Here is a 21,623-nt window from a genome sequence, read left to right on the forward strand (position 1 = left end):
TAATATATTGAAATGAGTCGTGTGAAACTGCTAATGTGCGAAAGAAAATGAGACACACAAGATGTTGTCGTGACTTTGAGGCTAAATGGGCTGTTAATGCTCGTTCCTCATCCTGCCCATCATCTCCCTGCAGCGGGTATTGAAGTGCTGGTTCGGGAGTGTCACTTCATTGCACAGATCTGTCCAAGTAGATGCTGTCCTGGTGTTTGGAGCTGCCTTTTGTTAAACTTCCAAATAAGGTTTTGATTCTTCAAATGGTTCTTCTTGCTTTTGATGATCCGTTTTTCTGTGGGTTGTTTGTAATCGAAGTTTTCAGCTCTTCTTGTGGAGCTGTTGTGGTCAGATGTCAACTCCGAATGGTGAAGAATGATGAAGGTTCTTTATATTTTCATCCTTGTATTTCTCAGTCGACTCTGCTAAAAGCTGAGTTTTCTTGTCAGATGATCAGAAATTGATATTTTCCCCAACAGCTCCTCTGTAACTTGTTAATTCTAGTGGAGTCCGTGTGGTTTGTAACGTGGGGAAGGTCCCCAGCTGGGTCAGTAACTCATCTTTGTCTCTTCTAGGATGCAAAGAAGCCAAATAGCCCCTTCATAGACATCAGCTCGAGACGTTTGAAGATTCTTCGCTGTCCTGCAGCTCTCATCATATCACATAGTTATATTGCATTTTGTAAACTAATCTTTCAGATCTTATTTAAAAAGCCAACTCTGAAGCTCTAGATTTCCAAAGGCAGAGTTGGGCGTGCAAGCTTTTCCCTCGCGGTCCGGACAGAGCTGCCCTTGGCGTCTTCTGAGGAGGACACTGAGGATTTTTGGGTTGAAAAGTATTTTGTGGTTTTGGTTTTAACTTGAAAAATCCTGTTTGGAAAGTCTGGAAAGTGTTTAACAATAAAGGAATAAAAACTTTCACTGCATTTGTCATCATTTCTCTAGATTTTGTGTTACGGCTTAGTAAAATTAAACTGACAGGTTGTCATATATTTGATACATTTAAATTATGATTTTAATTGAGGTATTCTGCTTGTTAATTTTGGCCAATCACGATTTTGAAGCAGCTTTGTTAAAATTATGCCCCAGGCCCATTATGTTGGGTTTGGTTAGTGTCTGAATGAGGGATGAATGTAACTAAGTGGTGCTTTAATTAAAGGGTTTGGGAGGGTATTTTTTTCTTTCAAGTAAAGCAGAAAAAGGGGTTTTGCCCTCAGCAGGGGAGATGCTTTGCTGTTCTTTGTACTATTTCAGCTATTCTGAGTTATCTTTTGAGTTGTCTTTGAGATGCTCCTGTGGAAAGAGGGACCCTGTCTACCTTGGGGTGGACCCTTGCTCTGGAAGCCGGGGATGGCCGGTCCTGGGGCAGCAGGAATGGTTCGGGGGGTTCCTGGCCCGGGTCTGTCCCGTTTTTCTAGTAAAATAACCCAAAATCCCCTTTGAAAACGCCTTGCGGAAGCCGCTCGCAGCCCGCGGAACGGCGGGGTGGGCGGAGCCGCAAGGATGTGGGCGGAGCCGCAAGAATGTGGGCGGAGCCGCAAGAATGTGGGCGGAGTTTTAAGGTGGGCAGGGCCGCGGGCGTATGGGCGGGGTTCTGCTATGGGCGTGGTCTCTGCTGCGTGGGCGGAGTTCTGAGATGGGCGGGGCCCAGCGGGAGGGCGGGCCCAGGTGGGTGGAGCCTCCGCCGCGCCGTTCCGGGGTGGGCGGGGCCGCGGGAAAGATGGCGGCGACCAAGCGCGTCTTGTACGTGGGTGAGTGGCGGGGCCGGGGGCGCCCCGACGGGTCGGGGCTCTCCGGCGGCGCCCGGTGACCGGTGCCCGGTGTCCGCCCCGCAGGCGGGCTGGCGGAGGAGGTGGACGAGAAGGTGCTTCACGCCGCTTTCATCCCCTTCGGCGACATCACCGACATCCAGATCCCGCTGGACTACGAGACGGGTGCGTGACCGGGGGGTCCGGGATGTCCCGGGTGACTTTGTAGGGGACGCGGGACACAGCGGGACCGGGTGTCCGCGCTGCCCGTGACCGCCGGTTCCTCTCTCTCCAGAAAAGCACCGGGGATTCGCCTTCGTTGAGTTCGAGCTGGCCGAGGTGAGGAAGCGGCAAATACTTGAGCTGCTGGGCTCGTCCCCCCTGGGGGTTTTGGGCTGGATCTCAACGGACACCCCCCAGCAGCAGCCGCCGTTCTGCTTTCCCCTTCTCTTTTCCCCTTTTCCCAACATCCATCAGTTTTTATAGCCCTGAGCGTTAGGAAAAGAGCCCTTTGGCAATCTTCTTTGCAAGGAAACGCTGCGGGGCGCGTATCCTGAGCTTTGCTTTTAAAGGGAGAGACGAGAAACATCAGTAATCATTTCATTTCGCCTTTTTTGGCAGGATGCTGCGGCAGCTATTGACAACATGGTACGGACCCCGTTCCCACTCATCACCCCGGTAGCTCAGAGCGAGGCCACGTGTGGCTGTATATAAAACCCACATGTTTTCCTTCAACCTCTACAGGGATTTGGGGGGCAGAGTGATTTTTTCTACCTTTTGGTGGGCTTTGTCGTGCTTTTCGTCTCCTCTGTAGAACGAATCCGAGCTCTTCGGCAGGACGATCCGCGTGAACTTGGCCAAACCCATGCGAATTAAAGAAGGATCATCCAGACCCGGTGAGGTGGTGCCTGGAAAGGAGGAGCCATCAGAGCTCGGTGCTCGTGGGCAGCCCCTGTTTGCTCTGCCCTGACCCTTCCCTTTGCCATCGCAGTCTGGTCGGATGACGAATGGCTGAAGAAGTTTTCGGGGAAGACTCTGGAGGAGAACACGGAGGAGACGGGAGAAAAGGCCCCCAAAGCGGAGGCGCAGGAGGTACAAAATACAACCGCATCCATCTGTATCCTTAAGGCTGAGCGCTTGAGGCCACATCTCTGGCGGCGGAGCAGAGCGGTGTCACCTCAACTTGCTTTATTATCTTTTCCCACCCAGGGTGAACCTCCCGCTAAGAAATCCCGGGCTAACCCTCAGGTTTACATGGACATCAAGATCGGCAACAAACCTGCGGGGCGGCTGCAGATCCTGCTGCGCTCGGACGTGGTGCCCATGACCGCAGGTGAGTGCGGAGGCTCAGCCTCCCCGCTCTGCCGGTTCCGCTCCCAGCACGGCTCCCACCGCTCCTCTTCTCCCCTAAACAGAGAATTTCCGCTGCCTCTGCACCCACGAGAAAGGTTTTGGCTTCAAAGGGAGCAGCTTCCACCGCATCATCCCCCAGTTCATGTGTCAGGGCGGCGACTTCACCAACCACAACGGCACCGGCGGCAAATCCATCTACGGGAAGAAGTTTGATGATGAGAACTTCATTCTCAAACACACAGGGCCAGGTAGAGCCACCTCCCCAAAACAGCTCAATGTCATCCAGGGCCCACGCTTGGTCTGTTTTGACTTGGATCGTGTTGGTCGTAGCAGCCCTGGATGTTGTTCCGTGTTGCCTGTGCCTGGTGGAATCTCCCATGGTCCGACCATCACGTATCACTTGCATTCAGCAACCAGAAACGCATCTTTCTCTCTCTGTTCATATGCTGATCATTTCCAGTGTTGCATAATGGAGAAAGCATTTAAAAGCTGCTTTCTTGGTTGATTTTAAAGGAGGAAAGTTGTAGCGTGACTACGAAAAGCAGCAAAAAGGAAGCTGCACAAACAGCTTCTCTGTTACTGCAGTTTTAGCAATAGATGAGCAATCTGGACTCTGTGTGTTTCCCAGGGTGATTTATTTCCACCGGTTTCTAGAAGTTTAATATTAGAGGCTCTCCTAAAACCAGCAGCATTTTGCAGAGCCTGCAAATGGGTTCTGGCCGAAGCAGCAGCTCACACGCTGGATCTCATCGCTCCCTCCCCAGCCCATAACACGTCCCTCTTTTTGGTCGCAGGGCTGTTATCAATGGCAAACTCTGGCCCCAACACCAACGGCTCCCAGTTCTTCATCACCTGCGATAAAACAGACTGGCTGGACGGGAAGCACGTGGTGTTCGGCGAGGTGACGGAGGGCATGGACGTGGTGCGGCAGATTGAGGTAGGTCCGCTCACAGCAGAGCCCCCGTCTCCTTCCCACCGCAACGTCGTGTGCTTTTCCATTCCCGCTGCTCTTTTCCCCAAAGGCTCAGGGCACCAAAGATGGGAAAACGAAGCAGAAGGTCATTATCTCAGACTGCGGGGAGTGCTCGTGAGCCCGGCTTTGGAGGGGCTGTGATGGGACAGCCCCACACCCCCCGGCTCCTGCGGAAATACCCCCGTGAAGTTTGGTGTGAACACCCTTGTGAGGTCTGACCCACCCAAGGATAAATCGCTTCTCAGGCTGCGCCGTCCCGTGCTGGTTTGGGAAAGGCTTTATATTTGGTTCAAAATAAAATATAGTTTGTAGAAAAATACGGATGGCATGTTGAACTCTCACTGTGTGGGGATGGTCTTTGCTTTTGAGAAAATAGGCTTTATTTCTTTTCTGTTTTGCATTTGCACTCATCTCCTCAAATCTGGTGCCTCAATCTTGGTTCAACGGGACGCTGCACGTGCTGGGGAGAGAAGAGCAAAGCGGAATCTCCCGCTTTTTCCGCAGCAGGGTTTTGTGGAGGTGGTTTTGTATTCCCCTGCTCTGTAATGTCCTTTCCCATCAGCAGAGGGAGGCCGGTCCCTGCCTGGGAGCCGCTTTGCTTGGGAAGGGGAGAATTTCCTGGGATGTGTGAGTGGGAGAACAAGGTCTGGCCGAGAAGCACAGGAGATGAATAAACCCTTTGGGGCGCTGAGGCTCTAGGAAAGGGTTTAATTTCCAGAGCAAATCAGTCATTTAATTGTGCAAATAACCCCGTTGTGAGCCCAGGGGAAGCATCTACTGGTCATGCAGACACAGCCCGACCCAAACCTCCCATCACAACAATCGGCCGGGCTCCTTTTCAACCCAACACCTACAGTTTGAGCCAATCCCCGAGATCTCCTTGCGACACCCCGTCCGCGGAACAGAGCGCTGCTGTGCCGTGGCATTTAGTAAAGACCAAAGAGCAGGAGAAACCCTGTGTTTACTTTCCAAACCAGGTGTTTATTTTATAATGGTGTCATAGCTCAATATGGATATTTTCTTCTTTTTTCCAACCCGCTGTATTTTGTGAGCTTTGAGCAAACAGGAGCGGGTTAGTCAGCCAGCTAATTAATTGGTTGGTGGTGTTTTCATTAAGGGAATTAAAAGTGCTGGGTAGGGGTGGGTTAGTTCAATGTTCATGGCCAGAAACAGCTCAACCCCAGAGCAACTCGGACGCCGCCTCGTTGTCCTAATTACCCTCCAGCCCAAACGGCCTCGGCCGGAGATGGGAAAACACCAGCCATGAAAATATACACAGGGAACCAGCCACAAATCTCTTTCCTAAATATATATATATATTTGTATATATGTTTATGTCTCATTAAGTGGGGTAAGAGAATAAAACTTTTATATTATTTACATCTGCTTCTCTTCTAGGAAGGGTTGGGAGGATTTTTTTTTTTTGTTTGTTTGTTCTTTAATTATTCTTTATTATAATTAAGGGGATTTTAGGCATGGTGTAGCCCATGAAATGCCTCTTTGCACACGCAGCTGAAAAACAATGTTGTGGTGCTCTGGTGGAGATGGGATGGGGATAAGATGATGGGGTGGGGATAAGATGGGATGGGGATAAGATAGGATGGGATGGAGATGGATGGGGTGGAGATGGATGGGGTGGAGATGGATGGGGTGGAGATGAATGGGGTGGAGATGAATGGGATGGGATGGGGATGGATGGGGTGGAGATGAATGGAATTGGATGGAAGAGGATGAGATGGAGATGAATGAGATGGGGATGGATGGGATGGGGATGGATGGGATGGGATGGAAGAGGACGGGGTGGAGATGAATGGGATGGGATGGGGATGAGACAGGATGGAGATGGATGGGATGAAGATGAATGGGATGGGATGAGGATAAGATGGGATGGGATGGAGATAGAGATGGAAGAGGATGGAATGGGATGGAGATGGATGGGATGGGGGAAAAGATGGGATGGGATGCAATGGAAGAGGATGAGGTGGGCTGGAGATGAATGGGAAGGGGATGGATGGGATGGGATAGAGATGGGATAGGAATGAGATGGGATGGGATGGAGATGGGATGGGATGGAGATGGGGATGAGATGGGATGGGAATGAGATGGGCTGGGATGGAGATGGGATGGGATGGAGATGGGATGGGATGGAGATGGGATGGGATGGAGGTGGATGGGATGGAGGTGGATGGGATGGAGGTGGATGGGATGGAGGTGGATGGGATGGAGGTGGATGGGATGGGGATGGGATGACCGGGGATGGGACCCAGCTGTCAGTGACAACCACACGACTTCACCACCATGTTGCGGTGTTTCTTGAGGATGACGTTGTTGTTGCTGTCGTAGTAGAGGACGGAGGTGGCGCTGAGCTTGGTGGGGGCACAGCACGCCTTGGGCACGGCCTCGGGCTTCATCAGGTGGACCTGGGGGAGGACGGAGCCCGTCAGCACCACTCCAAGCAGAATAAAAAGCATTAAAATAGCTTCTAACTGCAAAAAACACCCCGAGTGAATGGGGAGATTATTTCCAGCTTTTTGCAAAAATATTTATTCAGAGCTCCGGGCAGTCCCGGCTGCAGTTTATGTTGGATTGGGCCAGGCAGCCCCTTCGTTAATTCAGGATCTCGGGGCCATTTGCTCACTATAAATAGGCAAATGGCTAAGAAAATAATTAAAACAAACCAAACCAGGGCATTGTGGGGCTCACCCCAGCATGAGGTGCTGGGTGCTGTTGCAATAGATTCTCCTTCAGTGCTCAGCACCGCTGCAAATGTAACATATTGCACTAAAGCCTTCAGCACACAACACCTCTCTGAACCTGGATCTGCTTTGGCTCATTCATCCCCCACTCAGGACACCCGTTAGCCCAGTAATTCGCCTGAACTGGGAGGCTGCCGGACACACGCAGCCCTCGCTGGCTTTAGCGACATATGCGATTCATTTATTACGGGGCAGCCCAGCTCTCCCAGTTCGGAAGTCGGGTGTTTGTGCTCGCAAACCCTGCTATTTGCAGCACAGCGCGGCGCTGGCACGAATCCTCGGCCGCGCTGGCCCCGGCGCTTCCCAGAAGGGCCGGATCTGGGCGCCAGGTGATTCACATCCTGCCCAAAGGGCTCCGTTTGGGGAGGAATTTGGGGTTTGGGGTGATGGGTGGGTGTAGGGGATATGGGGACCCCTCCCAGGATCGTGCCCAAGCCCGGATGGGGCCACTGGCAGCTTTGTTAATGCAAAAACTAAACCCCGCCAGGAGACACCTTCAAAGGCTCGGCCAAGGACTCGGCGCTCCCTGTAATTAAGAGTGAACACCGGAGCCGGTGTGACGGTGCCATTGGGAAATCAGACACTCACAGGGCAGGAAATTCCAGAAATTAAAGCGTTGGCCGGGATGGAGGGGTGGGTTTGGGAAAAAAAACCCAACAACGGGGCATTAAAGCTTTTCCTGCTTGGAATATGCTGAGCTGAACATTTGGGCTCTGAAGCCGCATCGTGGGGCCTCTGGTGAAACGCTCGTGCGAGGAGGATGCACGGGAGACATGGGGCCCTTCCCCAACAGATGTGCGAGCACACATCCAGATGTGCATGCACACCCCCCCCCCCAGGTGCGCATGCACCCACCCAGATGTGCGAGCACCCACTCAGCTGTGTGAGCACCCACCTAGATGCATGAGCACACACCAGATGTGCACATGCCCACCCAGATGTGCACATACTCACCCATATGCGTGAGCACCCACCCGGATGTGTGAGCACCCACCTGGATGTGTGAGCACCCACACAGATGTGCATGCAACCACCCAGATGTGCACACACCCACCCAGATGCTCAAGCACCCACCAGATGTGCATGCTCACGTCCAGTTGTGAACACACCCATCCAGATGTGCACACACATCCACCAACGCTCTATTGAGAGCTGGAACTAAACTGCACCCTCCGACCTAATTGCTCTCAATCCAGCTCCAAATCTCGATTTCCACGGGGACCCAACGGCTCCCCCGGCACCCCCCACTGTCCCTCCAAACTGTCACCGTGGGTGGCACCGACCAGGGACTGCAGGATGGCGTGGTTGGTGGCGTTCATGCAGGAGTCCAATGGAAAGGCGCACTCCCCCTCACAATAATAGGCGGAATAGCCCTGTGGGGCGATCACCCAATCCTGCAGAGAAAAAAAAAAGCAACATTAAAAAAATACAAGGATTTACACTGGTTACACTGTGGGTTTTGCCCTTTCTGTGCCACCTCATCCATCCCCACCTGCAAAAACAACCCAAGCGGCTCCTCCCGGGGCAGCTGCGCCAGCAGCAAAGGTTTATTTTGACTTTGTTTTTAGCCCGAGCTGTGAGTTTTTCAGGGTCACCGGTAGGTTTGGGGTTGTGGCGGTTCATATGTGCCTTCCCTGCTGCTCACGCTGCTGCAGCTCGTTGCATTGGCAGAACATGGGCTGGGATGGGGAGGGATGATTTTGGGGGGTTTTGGGGTTTTTTTTTGCATTTACTTCTCCCTGCAGACAAGTACCAGCCAGCCGAGGTCCTGGAAGCTGACGTAGAGCTCGTGGCGCCGGCAAACTTGCCGCCCGTCCGCGGCGTGGACGTCGTCTGTGGGACAAGGGGACAGGCGGCATCACCCCGCGGTGCCACATCTCGCATCCCAACCCCAGCATCCCACAGTCCCCCCATCCCACTGCCCCACGTCCCACCTCCAACATCCCACGTCCCACCCCCTGTGCAGCATCGTCCCCGCTCAGGGTGGGACGGAACAGCCCATGTCATCGGGGTTAGTCCAGAAAAATTAAAGTAGAGGAGCCTATCTCCATCCTCATCTCCATCTCCATCCTTGTGTCCATCCGCATCTCCATCCTCATCTCCATCCCCATGTCCATCCGCATCTCCATCTCCATCCTCATCTCCATGCTCATGTCCATCTGCATCTCCATCTCCATCCTCATCTCCATCCCCATGTCCATCCGCATCTCCATCTCCATCCTCATCTCCATGCTCATGTCCATCTGCATCTCCATCTCCATCCTCATCTCCATCCGCATTTCCATCTCCATCCTCATCTCCATGCTCATGTCCGTCTGCATCTCCATCCTCATCTCCACCTCCATCCTCATCCTCATCTTCATTCCTGTCCCCATCCTCACCATCTCCATCCTCTGTACTTGTACAAAGGGAAAAGCAGCTTCCAACCAGACAGAAATTTATTGCCCTCTTCCCAATTCCAGAGCAACAATGTGAAAAGTCCAAATATTCAGGTATATCCAAAACCCCACTGTCCCCCCGAGGGTACCCACCCTGGGCTCCCTGCACCACAAACAACCCCATCCTAAAATCCCAGAGCTCTTTGCTCCCCATTTCTGGGCCAAAATTGGGATTCCTTGCAAGACAAGCTACGAACAAATTGTCCTTGATCTCACCAAAAATTCCTGGCAGCTTGTTTGGATGCGGGAGGTTGTTCGTCTTCTTGGGCTGCCGCCTCCTGGGGGGTTTGGCCGCCCGGGTGACACGCGCGGGGCCGGGACTGGCCCGGAAAAATGTCACCATGAAGGGCTGTTTGGAGCGGGGACCCCGGCGCCCCAGCAACCCCGCAGAACCCGGGTCCACGCTGTGCCCTGCAAGGATGAGACCACGCATGGAGCTGCTCTTAGAATGAATGCATTTGGTTAAAGCAAGGAGAAAACAACGCAGGAAATCATACACAGAATCACAGAATCAACTGGGATGGTCCGAGATCATCCAGTCCAACCCTTGGTCCAACTCCAGTCCGTTTACTAGATCATGGCACTAAGTGCCATGTCCAAGCTCAGTTTAAAACCCTCCAGGGCCGGTGAGTCCAGCACCTCCCTGGGCAGCCATTCCAATGCCTGACCACTCTCTCTGCACAGAATTGCTTTCTAATCTCCAGCCTCAATTTCCCCGGGCAGAGTTGAAGCCCGTGCCCCCTTGTCCTATTGCTGATGCCTGGGAGAAGAGCCCAATCCCCACCTGGCCAGAACTGCCCTTCAGGTAGTTCTAGAGAGTGCTGAGCTCAGCTCTGAGCCTCCTCTTCTCCAGACTGAACAAGCCCAGCTCCCTCAGCCTCTCCCCATAGGGCTTGTATTCCAGTCCCTTCCTCAGTCTTGTTGCTCTTCTCTGGACCCTCCAGCACTTCAATCTCTTTCCTGAGCTGAGGGGCCCAGAGCTGAATTTGCAGTGGAGAGCTGGAGTTTGGGCGTCCCGAGTGGCTGGACCCTCGTGGTCATGCAGAGCAACTTGGGGAAAAACCAAGTGACCCCAAGCAACTGATTTTCCCCTTGGGTGCAAAGCTCAAGGTGCTGGGAGCGGGGTGGATGGGGCACAAACAGCTGCTAATTCCCCCCCATGGGTTGAAGATGCTCCTCGTGCCCCTCAGCATCGTGTCTTTGTACCTGCAAAAGGCACCTTTGGAGCAGATTTGATCCCGCGGTGAGAAGAGGGTTAATCCTCTGGAACACACACATACACACACACAAGGATCCCTCCAGGTAAGGAGTTCATTAAGTGCTAATGAGGTTATTACATCCCACACCAGGAACCTCGTTAGCATTAATGCCTTTGGGAGGCTGCACCATCAGGGCTTGTGTACAAACCCAGAGCTCTGTGGTTCCCCATTGCAGCTGGATATTTAAAACTGCAGCAAGATGAACCCTCCTCACCTCCCATTGTGGCACCAACAGGGAACAAGAGGGCTCCGATTCCCGGGGATTTGGCCCCAAACGCTGCAGGGGGTTAAGCGGGCTCACCGTCATCTGTCTCCACGTAGAGCCGCAGCCCCAGGTTGTATTTCCGATCCACTAACCAGTGGTTACTGGCGGCCGTGACGTCGAACACCAGCCAGCCCTCGGTCCCGGCACGCAGGTCCTGGACGTCCAGCAGGAGCAGGTCGGATTCCCTGTGGAGACGGGGAAAAAAGAGCAGGTAACAGCACCTGAAGGGCACCAGCTCATGGAAATGACTCCTCAGTGCCTGTGTCCGTGCAGGTCCTGGGTCGATGGTGGCTCCCGGTGCCTCTGGCTGTGCAGCATGTGGTGGTGGCACCGGGAAAAGCATCGGCCCAGCCCTGGCACTGCCCGATGGGAAAGCGTGGGAGCAGCTGCTGCCTGCGGTGTTTGGGTGGTGATGGGAAGGGAAAGGGCTGGGGCTTGTGGGGGCCTCATTCCCATCCTCATCTTCATTCCCATCCTCACCATTCCCATTCTCACCATCTCCATCCTCCTCACCATTCCCATCCTCACCATCTCCATCCTCCTCACCATTCCCATCCTCACCATCTTCATCCCCATTCCCACCATCTTTATTTCCATCCCCACCCTCATCTTCATCATCTCCATCCTCATCTCCTTCCCCATCCTCGCCATCTTAATTTCCATCCCTACCATCTCCATCCTCACCATCTCCATTCCCATTCCCACCATCTCCACCATCTTCATCCCCATCTCATCTCCACCATCTTCATCCCCATCTCCACCATCTTCATCCCCATCTCCACCATCTTCATCTTCATCCCCATCCTCACCATCTTCGTTTCCATCCCCATCCCCAACATCATCATCTTCATCCCCAACATCATCATCTTCATCCCCAACATCATCATCTTCATCCCCAACATCATGTTCATCCTCATCTCCATCTTCGCCATAGTAATTTCCATCCCCACTATCTCCATCCTCACCATCTTCATTCCCATCCCCACCATCTTCATTTCCATCCTCATCCTCACCATCTCCATCCCCATCCCCACCACCTTAATCTCCAGCCCCGCCACCTCCATCCTCACCATCCTCATCCCCATCCCTGTCTCCACCCTCATTCCCGTCACCTGTTGGCGTGCTCGGCCGCGATCTCGTAGATGCTGACGTGGAGGGTGTTGTTGGCGTGGCGGGTGACGCCCCGTGCCTTGTAGATGCGAAACTCGGCGGCCGTCACCGACTCGCCCATGGGCACCTGGGTCAGGTCGAATCTGAACTCCTTCCAGTACGGCTTTGGGGAGAAGATGTCCCGGTCCTGCTCGACTGCGGAAAAAAGGGCTCAGGGGGCTGTGCTGGGCTGCAGACACCCCAATTTGCCCCCATTTGGGGACAAACCCTGCTGAGCTCTTGGCTGCTGCTGCAAATTCCCACCTCTCCTCTCCTGAGAGTTTGAATGCGCGTGTGCAAATCCTCCCTAATTTTGCACACCCTCCCTGACTTTATCTTGCTGTAAACCCACCGACCTCCCAAACCTCTTTCCTTTTTATTAATTTAAATTAAAACAATCAAATAAAAAGCATCAAGGCTTGGCTATGGCATGAGTGCAAAGAAGCCACCGCTTGTGCAGCGATTCAGGGGCTGAACCCCTTTGCGTTTCTCCAAAGGGTGAAAAACCCACCCAAAATCCCACAAGTTTGGGGGCCAGCAGAACCATCTGGAGAAGAAATCGGGGTTTTTTTGCAAGCAGGTGCCCCGGGGACAAAGTCTGGACACCCCAGGGCCATTTTTGGGTGTCACGGGACCCCTATGTGAAGCTTTGCGACCTCAACAAGACTGTGGGGAAATGTCAGGTCCCGGCTCTGCGAAAATAAACCTTCATTTTTTTTAATTAAGTCCACGAAGGAAAAAACAGTCTTTACAGTAACGCAGCCCCACACGGTTTCTCTGATATATAATTATTTTCTTCAAATCGTTCCTTAAAAATATCCCAGGCTGCCATGCCTGAATATAATTAAAGCGATTAAAACTCGTCCCGCTTCAGGCACAAAAGCCACGTAACAAATCCGACCCTGGTGCTTTTAAAAATAACCCGAACAAATAAAACCAACCAAATAATTCAATACATAAGAACACACGTTTTAAAAGCCATTTTTAGCTGATTCCAGCGGGCAGGGGGGAACCAGTGTGAGTTTAATACACTATAAAGCTGATGCCCCTGTTTATAGGGGAGGAGTGTCGCTCTGAGTCAAACGCTGAGATTTTAATGATGCGTACACCGATTGTTTTATTTTCTTTGGTTTTTCTTTTCTCTTCCTTATTTCTTTTTAAAACCCACATTCCCTGCAGCCACCGCTCACCACAAGGGATGTGCCCAAAAAAGCCCGTGGCCGGGCGGATGCGGAGAGCGGCAGCTGCAGGGGGAGGATGCTGAGGGAGCTGGATCCGGCCACACGGCGCTGGGGGGGACACACAAACCAGCCCCCGACCCCTCCTGGGGGCTCCCCAGCCCTTGGCTGCAATTTCATCTCATCCACTGACCCATTGCGGGTGGTTTAATGTTCCTGGGCCACTGAAGATGCTGCTGAGACCATCGATGTCTCAGGCAAAATCTTCAGATCCCCCGAAAATACAGCAGAAGGAAACCCCCTTTTATATCTTATTTCCTTTTCCCTTTTTCTTTATTTCCCCTTTTCTCTTTCATTTTTTATCTTTTTTTAAATTTTATTTTATTTTATTTTATTTTATTTTATTTTATTTTATATTATTTTATGTTTTCACTGACAAACCCCACCAGGATGTCCAGTGGTCGGTCCAGGGGACACCCATATACAGACTGCTGTCCCCATCGGGGTGTCCTGTGGTTGGTCCAAGGGATACCCATATACAGACTGCTGTCCCCACTGGGATGTCCGGTGGTCGGTCCAGGGGACACCCATATACAGACTGCTGTCCCCACCAGGGTGTCCGGTGGTCGGTCCAGGGGACACCCATATACAGACTGCTGTCCCCATCGGGGTGTCCTGTGGTTGGTCCAAGGGATACCCATATACAGACTGCTGTCCCCACCAGGGTGTCCGGTGGTCGGTCCAGGGGACACCCATATACAGACTGCTGTCCCCACCAGGGTGTCCGGTGGTCGGTCCAGGGGACACCCATATACAGACTGCTGTCCCCACCGGGGTGTCTGGTGGTCGGTCCAGGGGACACCCATATACAGACTGCTGTCCCCACCGGGACGTCCTGTGGTCGGTCCAGGGGACACCCATATACAGACTGCTGTCCCCACCAGGGTGTCTGGTGGTCGGTCCAGGGGACACCCATATACAGACTGCTGTCCCCACCAGGGTGTCCGGTGGTCGGTCCAGGGGACACCCATATACAGACTGCTGTCCCCACCGGGACGTCCTGTGGTTGGTCCAGGGGACACCCATATACGGACTGCTGTCCCCTCAGGTATTTTGGGTCACCTGGATATTTCACAGGTCACCCCTTTGCTCCCTGGCACCAGCCAAGACCCAACCAAATTAAATATCAGGTCAGAAACCACATCGATCATCACGGACCGAGTGATGCGGCGGTACCACCCGGGTGGCTCCAGGGACGGGCAGGGGCGTTGTGACACAGCCAAGGGGGTCACAGGGACCCAGCCACACCAATAAAGAGCCCCTGGGGTGATTTTCAGCCCCTGGAAAAGGGTGAAAACCTTTGCTAAAGGTGCGTTTTGTTACGGAATCGTCACATCCATCAGCTGCGGAGATGATGGAGGAGACGGGGCTGGGGTGAAGCCTGGAGATGAGAAATGCTCATGGTGATGGCAATTAGCCATGTGCCTTGACGAACAAAATGAGCTGGACTTAATAGCAACCTGCCGAGTATTTGGGCTGAGGCACGAGGAGAAATCCCCACTTTCTCCCCCCATTTCGTGGAGCAGAACCAAGGTTAAAGCATCTTCTGCGCTGACACGGGGTCGGTGCAGCAGAGGAGGGTGATGGGGAGGGTTTAATATCACCGCGTTTTCCGGCAAAGATTATAAAGGGCCACAAAATTACAAACCCTGCAGTGGGTATCACACCCCAAAACCCCCAGCACTGCTTTTTGCAGGCAGAAAAGTGGGTGCTGGGGGGTGCTGGGCCCTCCCCGTCACACCCGGGAACCCGCAATCAATTCGAGCGGGTTGACTCAGCCGCGCCACCAACCCTCAATTATCTGTAGGCGGATTGTCCGGATTGCAATGAGACGCACTAAAAAAACCCCAAGCCAAGCTCTTTGCTCCCTTCGCCCCCCTCATTTGGCATTTACCGTCTTGCCCCCAGAAGCTGCTGCATCTTTCCCCAAAGCCAAATGCTATGGCTGTGCCCTGTGCTCCCATTATGCTCCCCCCAAATAATTCAAAATGTATTATATAGGTACATAAATGGCTGTGGGACCATGCAAGCCCTGGCCCTGCTGTCTCCCCATTGCTGCGTGGTCCTGCTCCCTTCCCAGAGATGGGGGACGGGGCTGCTGGCCCTTCATCCCGCTCCACAGGTTCTTTTTAGCTCCACTTTTTCATTTTTAACTTTCTCTGTTTCTATAAACTGCACATCAGTCGTAATTACCGGTCCTGGCTGCTCCCGATGGTCCCCATGATCATTTCAGACACTAAATTAAAAGGAAATGCCAGGATATTCAACCACATCAAGTGCTCTGCATCCTAAAATAGGTTTAAAGGAGGTACAAGGAAGATGCTGTCCTTCATTGCTAGAAGGAAAAAATAAGCTCTGGAGGTTTTCTGAGGTGGGGAGAGATTTAACATTCATCCTGAATGTTGAGAAATGCAGCTGAGGCTCTGCTTTGTCCACAAGTGCAGAGGTGTCCTGCTCTGTCCCGCTCGGTGCTCCCCGGGACGCACACCCGGTAAAACCAGGATTTGCCAGCAAGGTGCCCAGACATGGGCAGAGTCGCCGCACTGATCCACCCGCAACAGACACAGCAGAGTCCGGTGCTTCCCGGGCAGCGGCGGATGCCACAGAGGGAATCATAGAATCACAGGATGGTTTGGGTTGAAGGGACCTTCAAATGTCCCCCAGTGCCACCCGTGCCATGAGCAGGGACATCTTCACCAGCTCAGGTTGCTCAGAGCCCCGTCCAGCCTGGCCTGGGATGTCTCCAGGGATGGTTCATCCACCACCTCTCTGGGTACCTGTCACCCTCAGGGGTGACAATTTCTCCTTCATGTCCAGCCTGATGGGAGGACGTGTGTGTTGTGGTGCGAGGGGTGATCGCGGGGGGCTCGGGGACCCTGCAGCATCCCCGGGCTCCTCCTCGCCTCCCGTTACAAACCTCTCTGCTCCGTGATTACACCCTGAGCATCACTGTGACTCAGCCCCGGCCAAGACGAAATCTCAAAGCCCAGCCTTACCCCAGGCTTAAAAATACAACCCACCTGACTCCTTCAGTTAGCGCACAGAAATAGAACAGGGCAGGCTTATGGGAAGAGGTTTCTCTTCGTGCAAACAGGATGGGCCGGGCGGATCCAGCATCACCAAACTCAACCGATGTGCCCAGTGGCCACCCATCACCCGGGGGGGCTCGGGGCCAGGCAGGGTGCTGTGCCCGCCCAACCCGGCTTGTGTTTGTGTGCCGGGGAGGTTTGTCCTTCCCCTTCCCAGTAGAGGAGTGTTGTTGGGAGCCGCGCTCCTGGCCGGCTCACACAGGGCTACGCCGGGTAGCCGCGAGCAAGGAGGTCCAAGTGCCCAATGGAGCACCGACTTACCCCATTTGCATGTCCCATCAGGGTAATTGCGCAGCAAATTACACATGCAAATGAAAGCCAGCCTTCTCCCACAAAACTTCATTTAATTAACATGAAGGGGCTGACGAAGCCACAGAAATCAAAGCCATTCAAATTGAAGGCTGGAACTGTGTTCTCCAACTCTCCTGGCTGCTCCATGAAGGGGAGCGGCACCAGCACCCCCAAGCATCCCACCCTGGCTGTAATCAAACCCGGCTGTTTTAAGCACTTTTTCGTGCTTGTGTGGTTTTGAACTGTGACTGGGTGTCCTAGCATCACCTCCTTTGGCCTTGGTTCCCCTGGGATGCTGAGCAGCCACAGCCCCAAGGGCTCTAGATGGGAGCTGGGTGCTGGGTCCTTGCTCCCATCAGCATCACTGAACCCAGGGCACCGGCCACATCTGCGGCTCATGGCCCAGGATGCTGCTCTGCGCTTATTAACACCCGCCTCCTCTGCACCTCGTTCCCAGCCATTGCACCAATGCTCCCCCAAAATCCTTGGGCTTGACATGGACACCTGAACATCACTTAAAGCACCGAGCAGAAGCAGGAAAAACATCTGTATCCGAACGCCTAGTCTGCTTAACCTGCTGAGTTCAGGTCACTGCAGTGCCTGCCCTCATGGGGGGACTCCTTGCACCCCGCATTCTTACTGATGCTGGCTGGAAACAGCTCTGCTTTCACTGCCACTCACACAACTGCCTGGAAACAGGACGGTGGCTGGAGCCGGGCATTGCTCAGTAACCAGCTGGACGGGATTCCAGCAATAATTAGCAACCTTGAGGATTTTATTTTGAACCGTGATTCAGTGTCCCACCGCAGGTAATTTGGTCCACCCTGCTGCTGGCACGAGAGAGCTGCTGTCCCGCCTGCGCTCCCCGCTCACTCTGCACCAGTTCACATCTGCCCACCGAAATGGGGAGTGCGGGGTGGGTGACGCGTGTCTCTGGAGCAGGACGAGCCTGACTCGTCCCCCTGTGGCTTCCAGCCTCCCTCCGCTGCCTTATGATGGAGACAGCGTTTGGGGGAAGCAGCCCCGTTCATTGGAACTTGGGGACGTGCTGACCAAGCTGTCCCACCGTGGTCCCAGCCCACCCTCGCTGCATGACTTTCCCTCTCTCCATCTCCGCTTCCCTAAGCAGAGCTGGGTTTTGTGCTGGCTGGGCCAGGACCGACAACAGCATCTCTCTCCCAGCACCCAGGGTACAGGCCCATGGCCACCACGTCCCTCACAGCCACTCTCCTGTTGCTATTAAGCTCAGCTCTGTGCAAAAGAGACTTTGCTGAGCAGGGACGCACCGAGAAAGCGCCCCAGGAGTGAGGGATGCTCGGGGCCGGCGGTAAAACAGCTACAGACCCTGCCCGCAGCCAGGGACGGGGTTTGCTCTGCGGGGTTTGGGTCTGGGGGGGTTCGGCAGCCCGGGCTGGGTTGGCAGCGGGGCTCCGTGCTGTGCCCAGCCCGGCAGTGCGGCCGCCGCAGCCCCGAGCGCCCCGGTCCCACTGTGCGCTGCTCCCCGGTGCCTCCCGGTGCCTCCCTGGCGCTGCGGGCGAGGGCACCGAGTGCCCCGGGCCGCTGCGCTGCCCTGTGCGGGGCTCAACCACCGCGCCCGGTGCTCCCGAGACCGCCCGGTCCTGCCCCGGTTTGCTGCGGTGTCCCCGGTCCGGCCATGCGATCCGGTCCCGCTGGTTCTGCCCAAGCCATGTGGGTCCTGCCCGTTCATCCCGGTTCCCCCTCACCCCGGCTCCGGTCCCTCCGGTTCCCCCGGTCCTGCCAAAGCCGCCTATATCCCTCCCGCGCTCCTCAGTCTGCCCCGTGCCCGCGCAGCCTCCGGTCCTCCCGGTGCGCCCCGGTTCTCCCGGTGCCCCCGACGTCCTCCCGGTGACCCCGCCGTCCCCGCCGCTGCTCTCACCCATGTTGACGAGGCTGACGACGGTGTCGGCGCGGCTGACGACGCTGCCGGGCGGGGGGCTCTGGGTGCTGAGCCCGGTGAGCACCGGTCGCGATACCGCCGCTTCATCCTCCTCCTCCTCCTCCGCCTCCTCCTCCCCGGCCACGGCGTGGTACAGATCCAGCATGAAGAGCGGGGCGGCGGCGGCGGGGGCGCGGGCGGCGGGGGGGTTCCGCGGCCGGGGCCGCCCAGGCAGCCCCAGCACCGCCAGGATCTCCCGCTGCACGTCCCGCCGCTCCCCGCCGCTCAGCCGCCGCTGCAGGAACCCGGCGGTGTGGAGCCGGCGGCGGAGGACGCTGCCGCTGCCCAGCTGGCACAGCACGGCCACGGCCCAGAGCAGCGCCAGGGCCCCTAGCGGACCCCGGCCCGCCGCCCCCCCGCGCCCCGGCCCCATGGCACCGCCGCCCCCCCCGCACGGTGCGGTGCGGAACGGCCCCGGGCACCGGCACGGCCCCGGCCCGCCCCGGCGGGGCGAGGGAAAGGGACGGTCCCTCCGGCGGCACCGCCCCGGCCACGGCTCCGGGACGCCCCGGCCCTCCCCGTCCTGCGGCCCCCGGGGCGCGGGGAGCATCGTTGGGCATGTGAACCCACGGGCAGCCACCCTGGGGATGCTCACCCTCGTGGGCACCCGAACTTACGAACACACAAACCCACCAACACCCAAACACGCAAAAACCCAAACCCATGAACTCCCAATCCCCTGGGCACCCATCCCTAGGATGCTCGCTCTCATGGGCACCCACCTCTGCAGATGCTCACCCTTGTGGGCAATCAAACTCATGGACACCCACTCCCATTGACACTCACCCATGGGTACCCATCCTCATTGACACCCAAACCCATGGGCGCTCACCCCCATTGACACCCAAACCCATGGGCACTCACTCCCATTGACACTCACCCATGGGTACCCATCCTCATTGACACCCAAACCCATGGGCACTCACTCTTGTTGACGCCCAAACCCACAGGTGCTCGTGCTCATGCACACAGGTTCTCAGGAGCACCCAAAGCCGTGAACACCCAAACCCACAGGCACCCATCACCCCTGTGGGCACTCAAAACCAAGTGCATCCACCCCCTCACTGACACCCAAACCCATGGGCACCCAATGTGTGCATCCAGCCTCACAGGCACCCACTTCGGCAGCACCCATGACCACAAACACTGACCTCACCAACACCCAACTCCACCACGCACCTCACTGAGAAACACCCACTGCAACACGCACCCTCACCAACCAATGTCCTCACCTGTGGGCACCCGCACCACCAAGCACCCTCACCAGCACCTGTGCACCCATCTGAGCCTTTTCATTTTGGTGCTGGTGGTCCCCTGCTCCATTCTGCAGGGAAACCTGGGTGCACACACTTCATGGTCGGCACATCCATCACCTCCCCGCACGGGATAAACGGCTCCATCTCTCGTACTTAAAAAGCTAAGACTGTAGAATAAAGTAGGAGGCAAGATTGTTTATTACCGCAAGCAATTTTAATACAAAAATGTGTCTGGTTTTTAAACAATTCATTGGTAGAGCTTCAGTTTTGCCTCAATTTAAACCAATTGAGAGAATCACACAGCAACACGGTCAGAGCCGGAGAGGAACAATGTTTAATAAATAGAGGAGCTCTGGAGAGCTCGATCCCCCAGCCCGTCTCCTGGTCACTTGGTCAGTTGGGTTTTATTACAAAGAAAAAGTAGCGTACAAAAGCGAGACAGGACTCGTAGCAAGTGTGCTGGTGAGACTCATTTCAAGGACAAGCGACTGTGCGTGTAAGTCCAGATTTCTCCTCGGAGCAGAGGTCACATCAATCTCAGCCTGGTTGGAAGTGGAATGACCAGTTAAATAATAAATAGGAAAAAGAAATACGCAGATAAATAGCAAATTTTGTAAGGAACACCTTGGGTCGGTCTCTTAGGCCATGGATGCAGGAGAATCCTTTGATCTGTAGGACCCGACACCGCTAAGGATGTATCCAAGTGATCCCATCTCACCAGCGTGAACCCCCTCCCCAAACCCAGCACCGGCTCTTTGTTCGTTAAAAACTAAGTGCTCGGGACAGTATTTTTGAGACAGCAATTGTCATGAGCTTTGCTGTAGTGTGTGCAAATCTTTTATTCAGTCAAACTCCGCTTTCTTCAGGTAAAACCACATCGCTTTATAAAAATGGAAACATCGAGCCCCAAGTCCCCTCACCTCACGTCCCTCTGGTTGAGGTATCTGTGATGTACAAAAAGAGAGTTCCTTGAACACTGCAGGATTCAGGTCTTGCTTTTTAAATATAATTTACCTTGCTGAGACAGCAAGTTCAGTTTATAAAGATGCATTTAGGAAACAATCCTAAAAGATAAAGCAGGTTCGCACCCTGCACCGCGCAGAAATCCTATTTATATTGTAGTTTTTCTTTACACTTTCACATCTTGACCTTTTTTGCTTCCTTTTTTTTTTTTCTTTTTCCTTTTTTTCAACTTTTTTTTTTAATATATTTTATTACTTTTCTCCCCCATTTCAGTTTTCCAGGCCCCTCTCTCAACAGGGGGCACCGAGAGGCAATTTTTATCTACATAAATATTCACATGAAAATAGTAACTTACAAATAAAAAAGAACCAACAAAAAGAAACCCAAATAAGGCAGCTTCATAACACAACTTTCTTTTACACTTTTAACAATATAGTTTCTCCCAGTTAGAATAAATATACATCCAATGTATGTAGCAGGGTTTAAAAACTGGACACAGGTTGGGGGGTTTTCTCGCTTTGGGGAGGGTGGTGGGTACAGTATTATCTCTTGGGGCCTGGCGTTTTTGGGGTGGCAGTGGTGGTTTTCTTGGACATGGTTGGGATTTTGGAGGGCTTGGCCATGCCCCGGCGCGAGCCGCCCTGCCCGCCGGCCGCGCTGCTCTCCGAGGTGTCGGAACATGCCGACTGCGTCTCCAGGAGGTCGAAGTCGGAGGCGTCGCTGCCCCGGCGGCTGCTGGCGCGGCTGCCCGTGCGGCTCCCGGCGCGGCTGGTGGGACGACTGGCGGTTTTCTTGGGGTCTGCGAGAAGAGCCCAGGTGAGTGGATGGAGGAGGATGGAGGTTTCTTTCCGAGCACCAAACCCACCAGCACCCCGGTAAGTCATTCAGTTAGAGGAGA

At 54.4% G+C, this 21,623-nt stretch overlaps 3 protein-coding genes across 7 annotated transcripts in view; 1 reads left to right on the forward strand and 2 right to left on the reverse strand.

The window, feature by feature from the left end:
• Window positions 1-1,684: 1,684 nt before the first annotated feature.
• Window positions 1,685-4,375, forward strand: PPIE (peptidylprolyl isomerase E). The gene is made up of 10 exons (XM_080357687.1): window positions 1,685-1,741; window positions 1,826-1,924; window positions 2,034-2,077; window positions 2,360-2,386; window positions 2,553-2,634; window positions 2,730-2,830; window positions 2,948-3,071; window positions 3,154-3,339; window positions 3,886-4,028; window positions 4,114-4,375. The coding sequence occupies exons 1-10, from the start codon at window positions 1,711-1,713 to the stop codon at window positions 4,180-4,182; spliced, it is 906 nt and encodes a 301-aa protein (XP_080213813.1). The 5' UTR covers window positions 1,685-1,710; the 3' UTR covers window positions 4,183-4,375.
• Window positions 4,376-6,334: 1,959 nt separating this feature from the next.
• Window positions 6,335-18,879, reverse strand: LOC308048536 (bone morphogenetic protein 8B-like; the record flags this gene model as incomplete). Its single annotated transcript, XM_080357728.1, has 7 exons — window positions 6,335-6,484; window positions 8,104-8,214; window positions 8,574-8,653; window positions 9,475-9,669; window positions 10,819-10,967; window positions 11,895-12,087; window positions 18,447-18,879. 7 exons carry the CDS (start codon window positions 18,877-18,879, stop codon window positions 6,335-6,337), a joined length of 1,311 nt encoding a protein of 436 aa, XP_080213854.1.
• A 2,243-nt stretch (window positions 18,880-21,122) lies between these two features.
• The window catches only part of MACF1 (microtubule actin crosslinking factor 1), a 130,719-nt gene continuing 130,218 nt past the window's right edge, over window positions 21,123-21,623 (reverse strand). For all 5 annotated transcript variants that reach the window (XM_080357750.1, XM_080357753.1, XM_080357751.1 and 2 more), the window contains one exon: window positions 21,123-21,524. In XM_080357750.1, the coding sequence (XP_080213876.1) occupies window positions 21,268-21,524 (257 nt within the window). In that variant the 3' untranslated portion in view covers window positions 21,123-21,267. The remainder of the gene's footprint in view (window positions 21,525-21,623) is intronic.

The sequence above is a fragment of the Nesoenas mayeri genome (genome assembly GCF_963082525.1).
Source record: "Nesoenas mayeri genome assembly, chromosome: 21".
NCBI classification, from domain to species: domain Eukaryota; kingdom Metazoa; phylum Chordata; class Aves; order Columbiformes; family Columbidae; genus Nesoenas; species Nesoenas mayeri.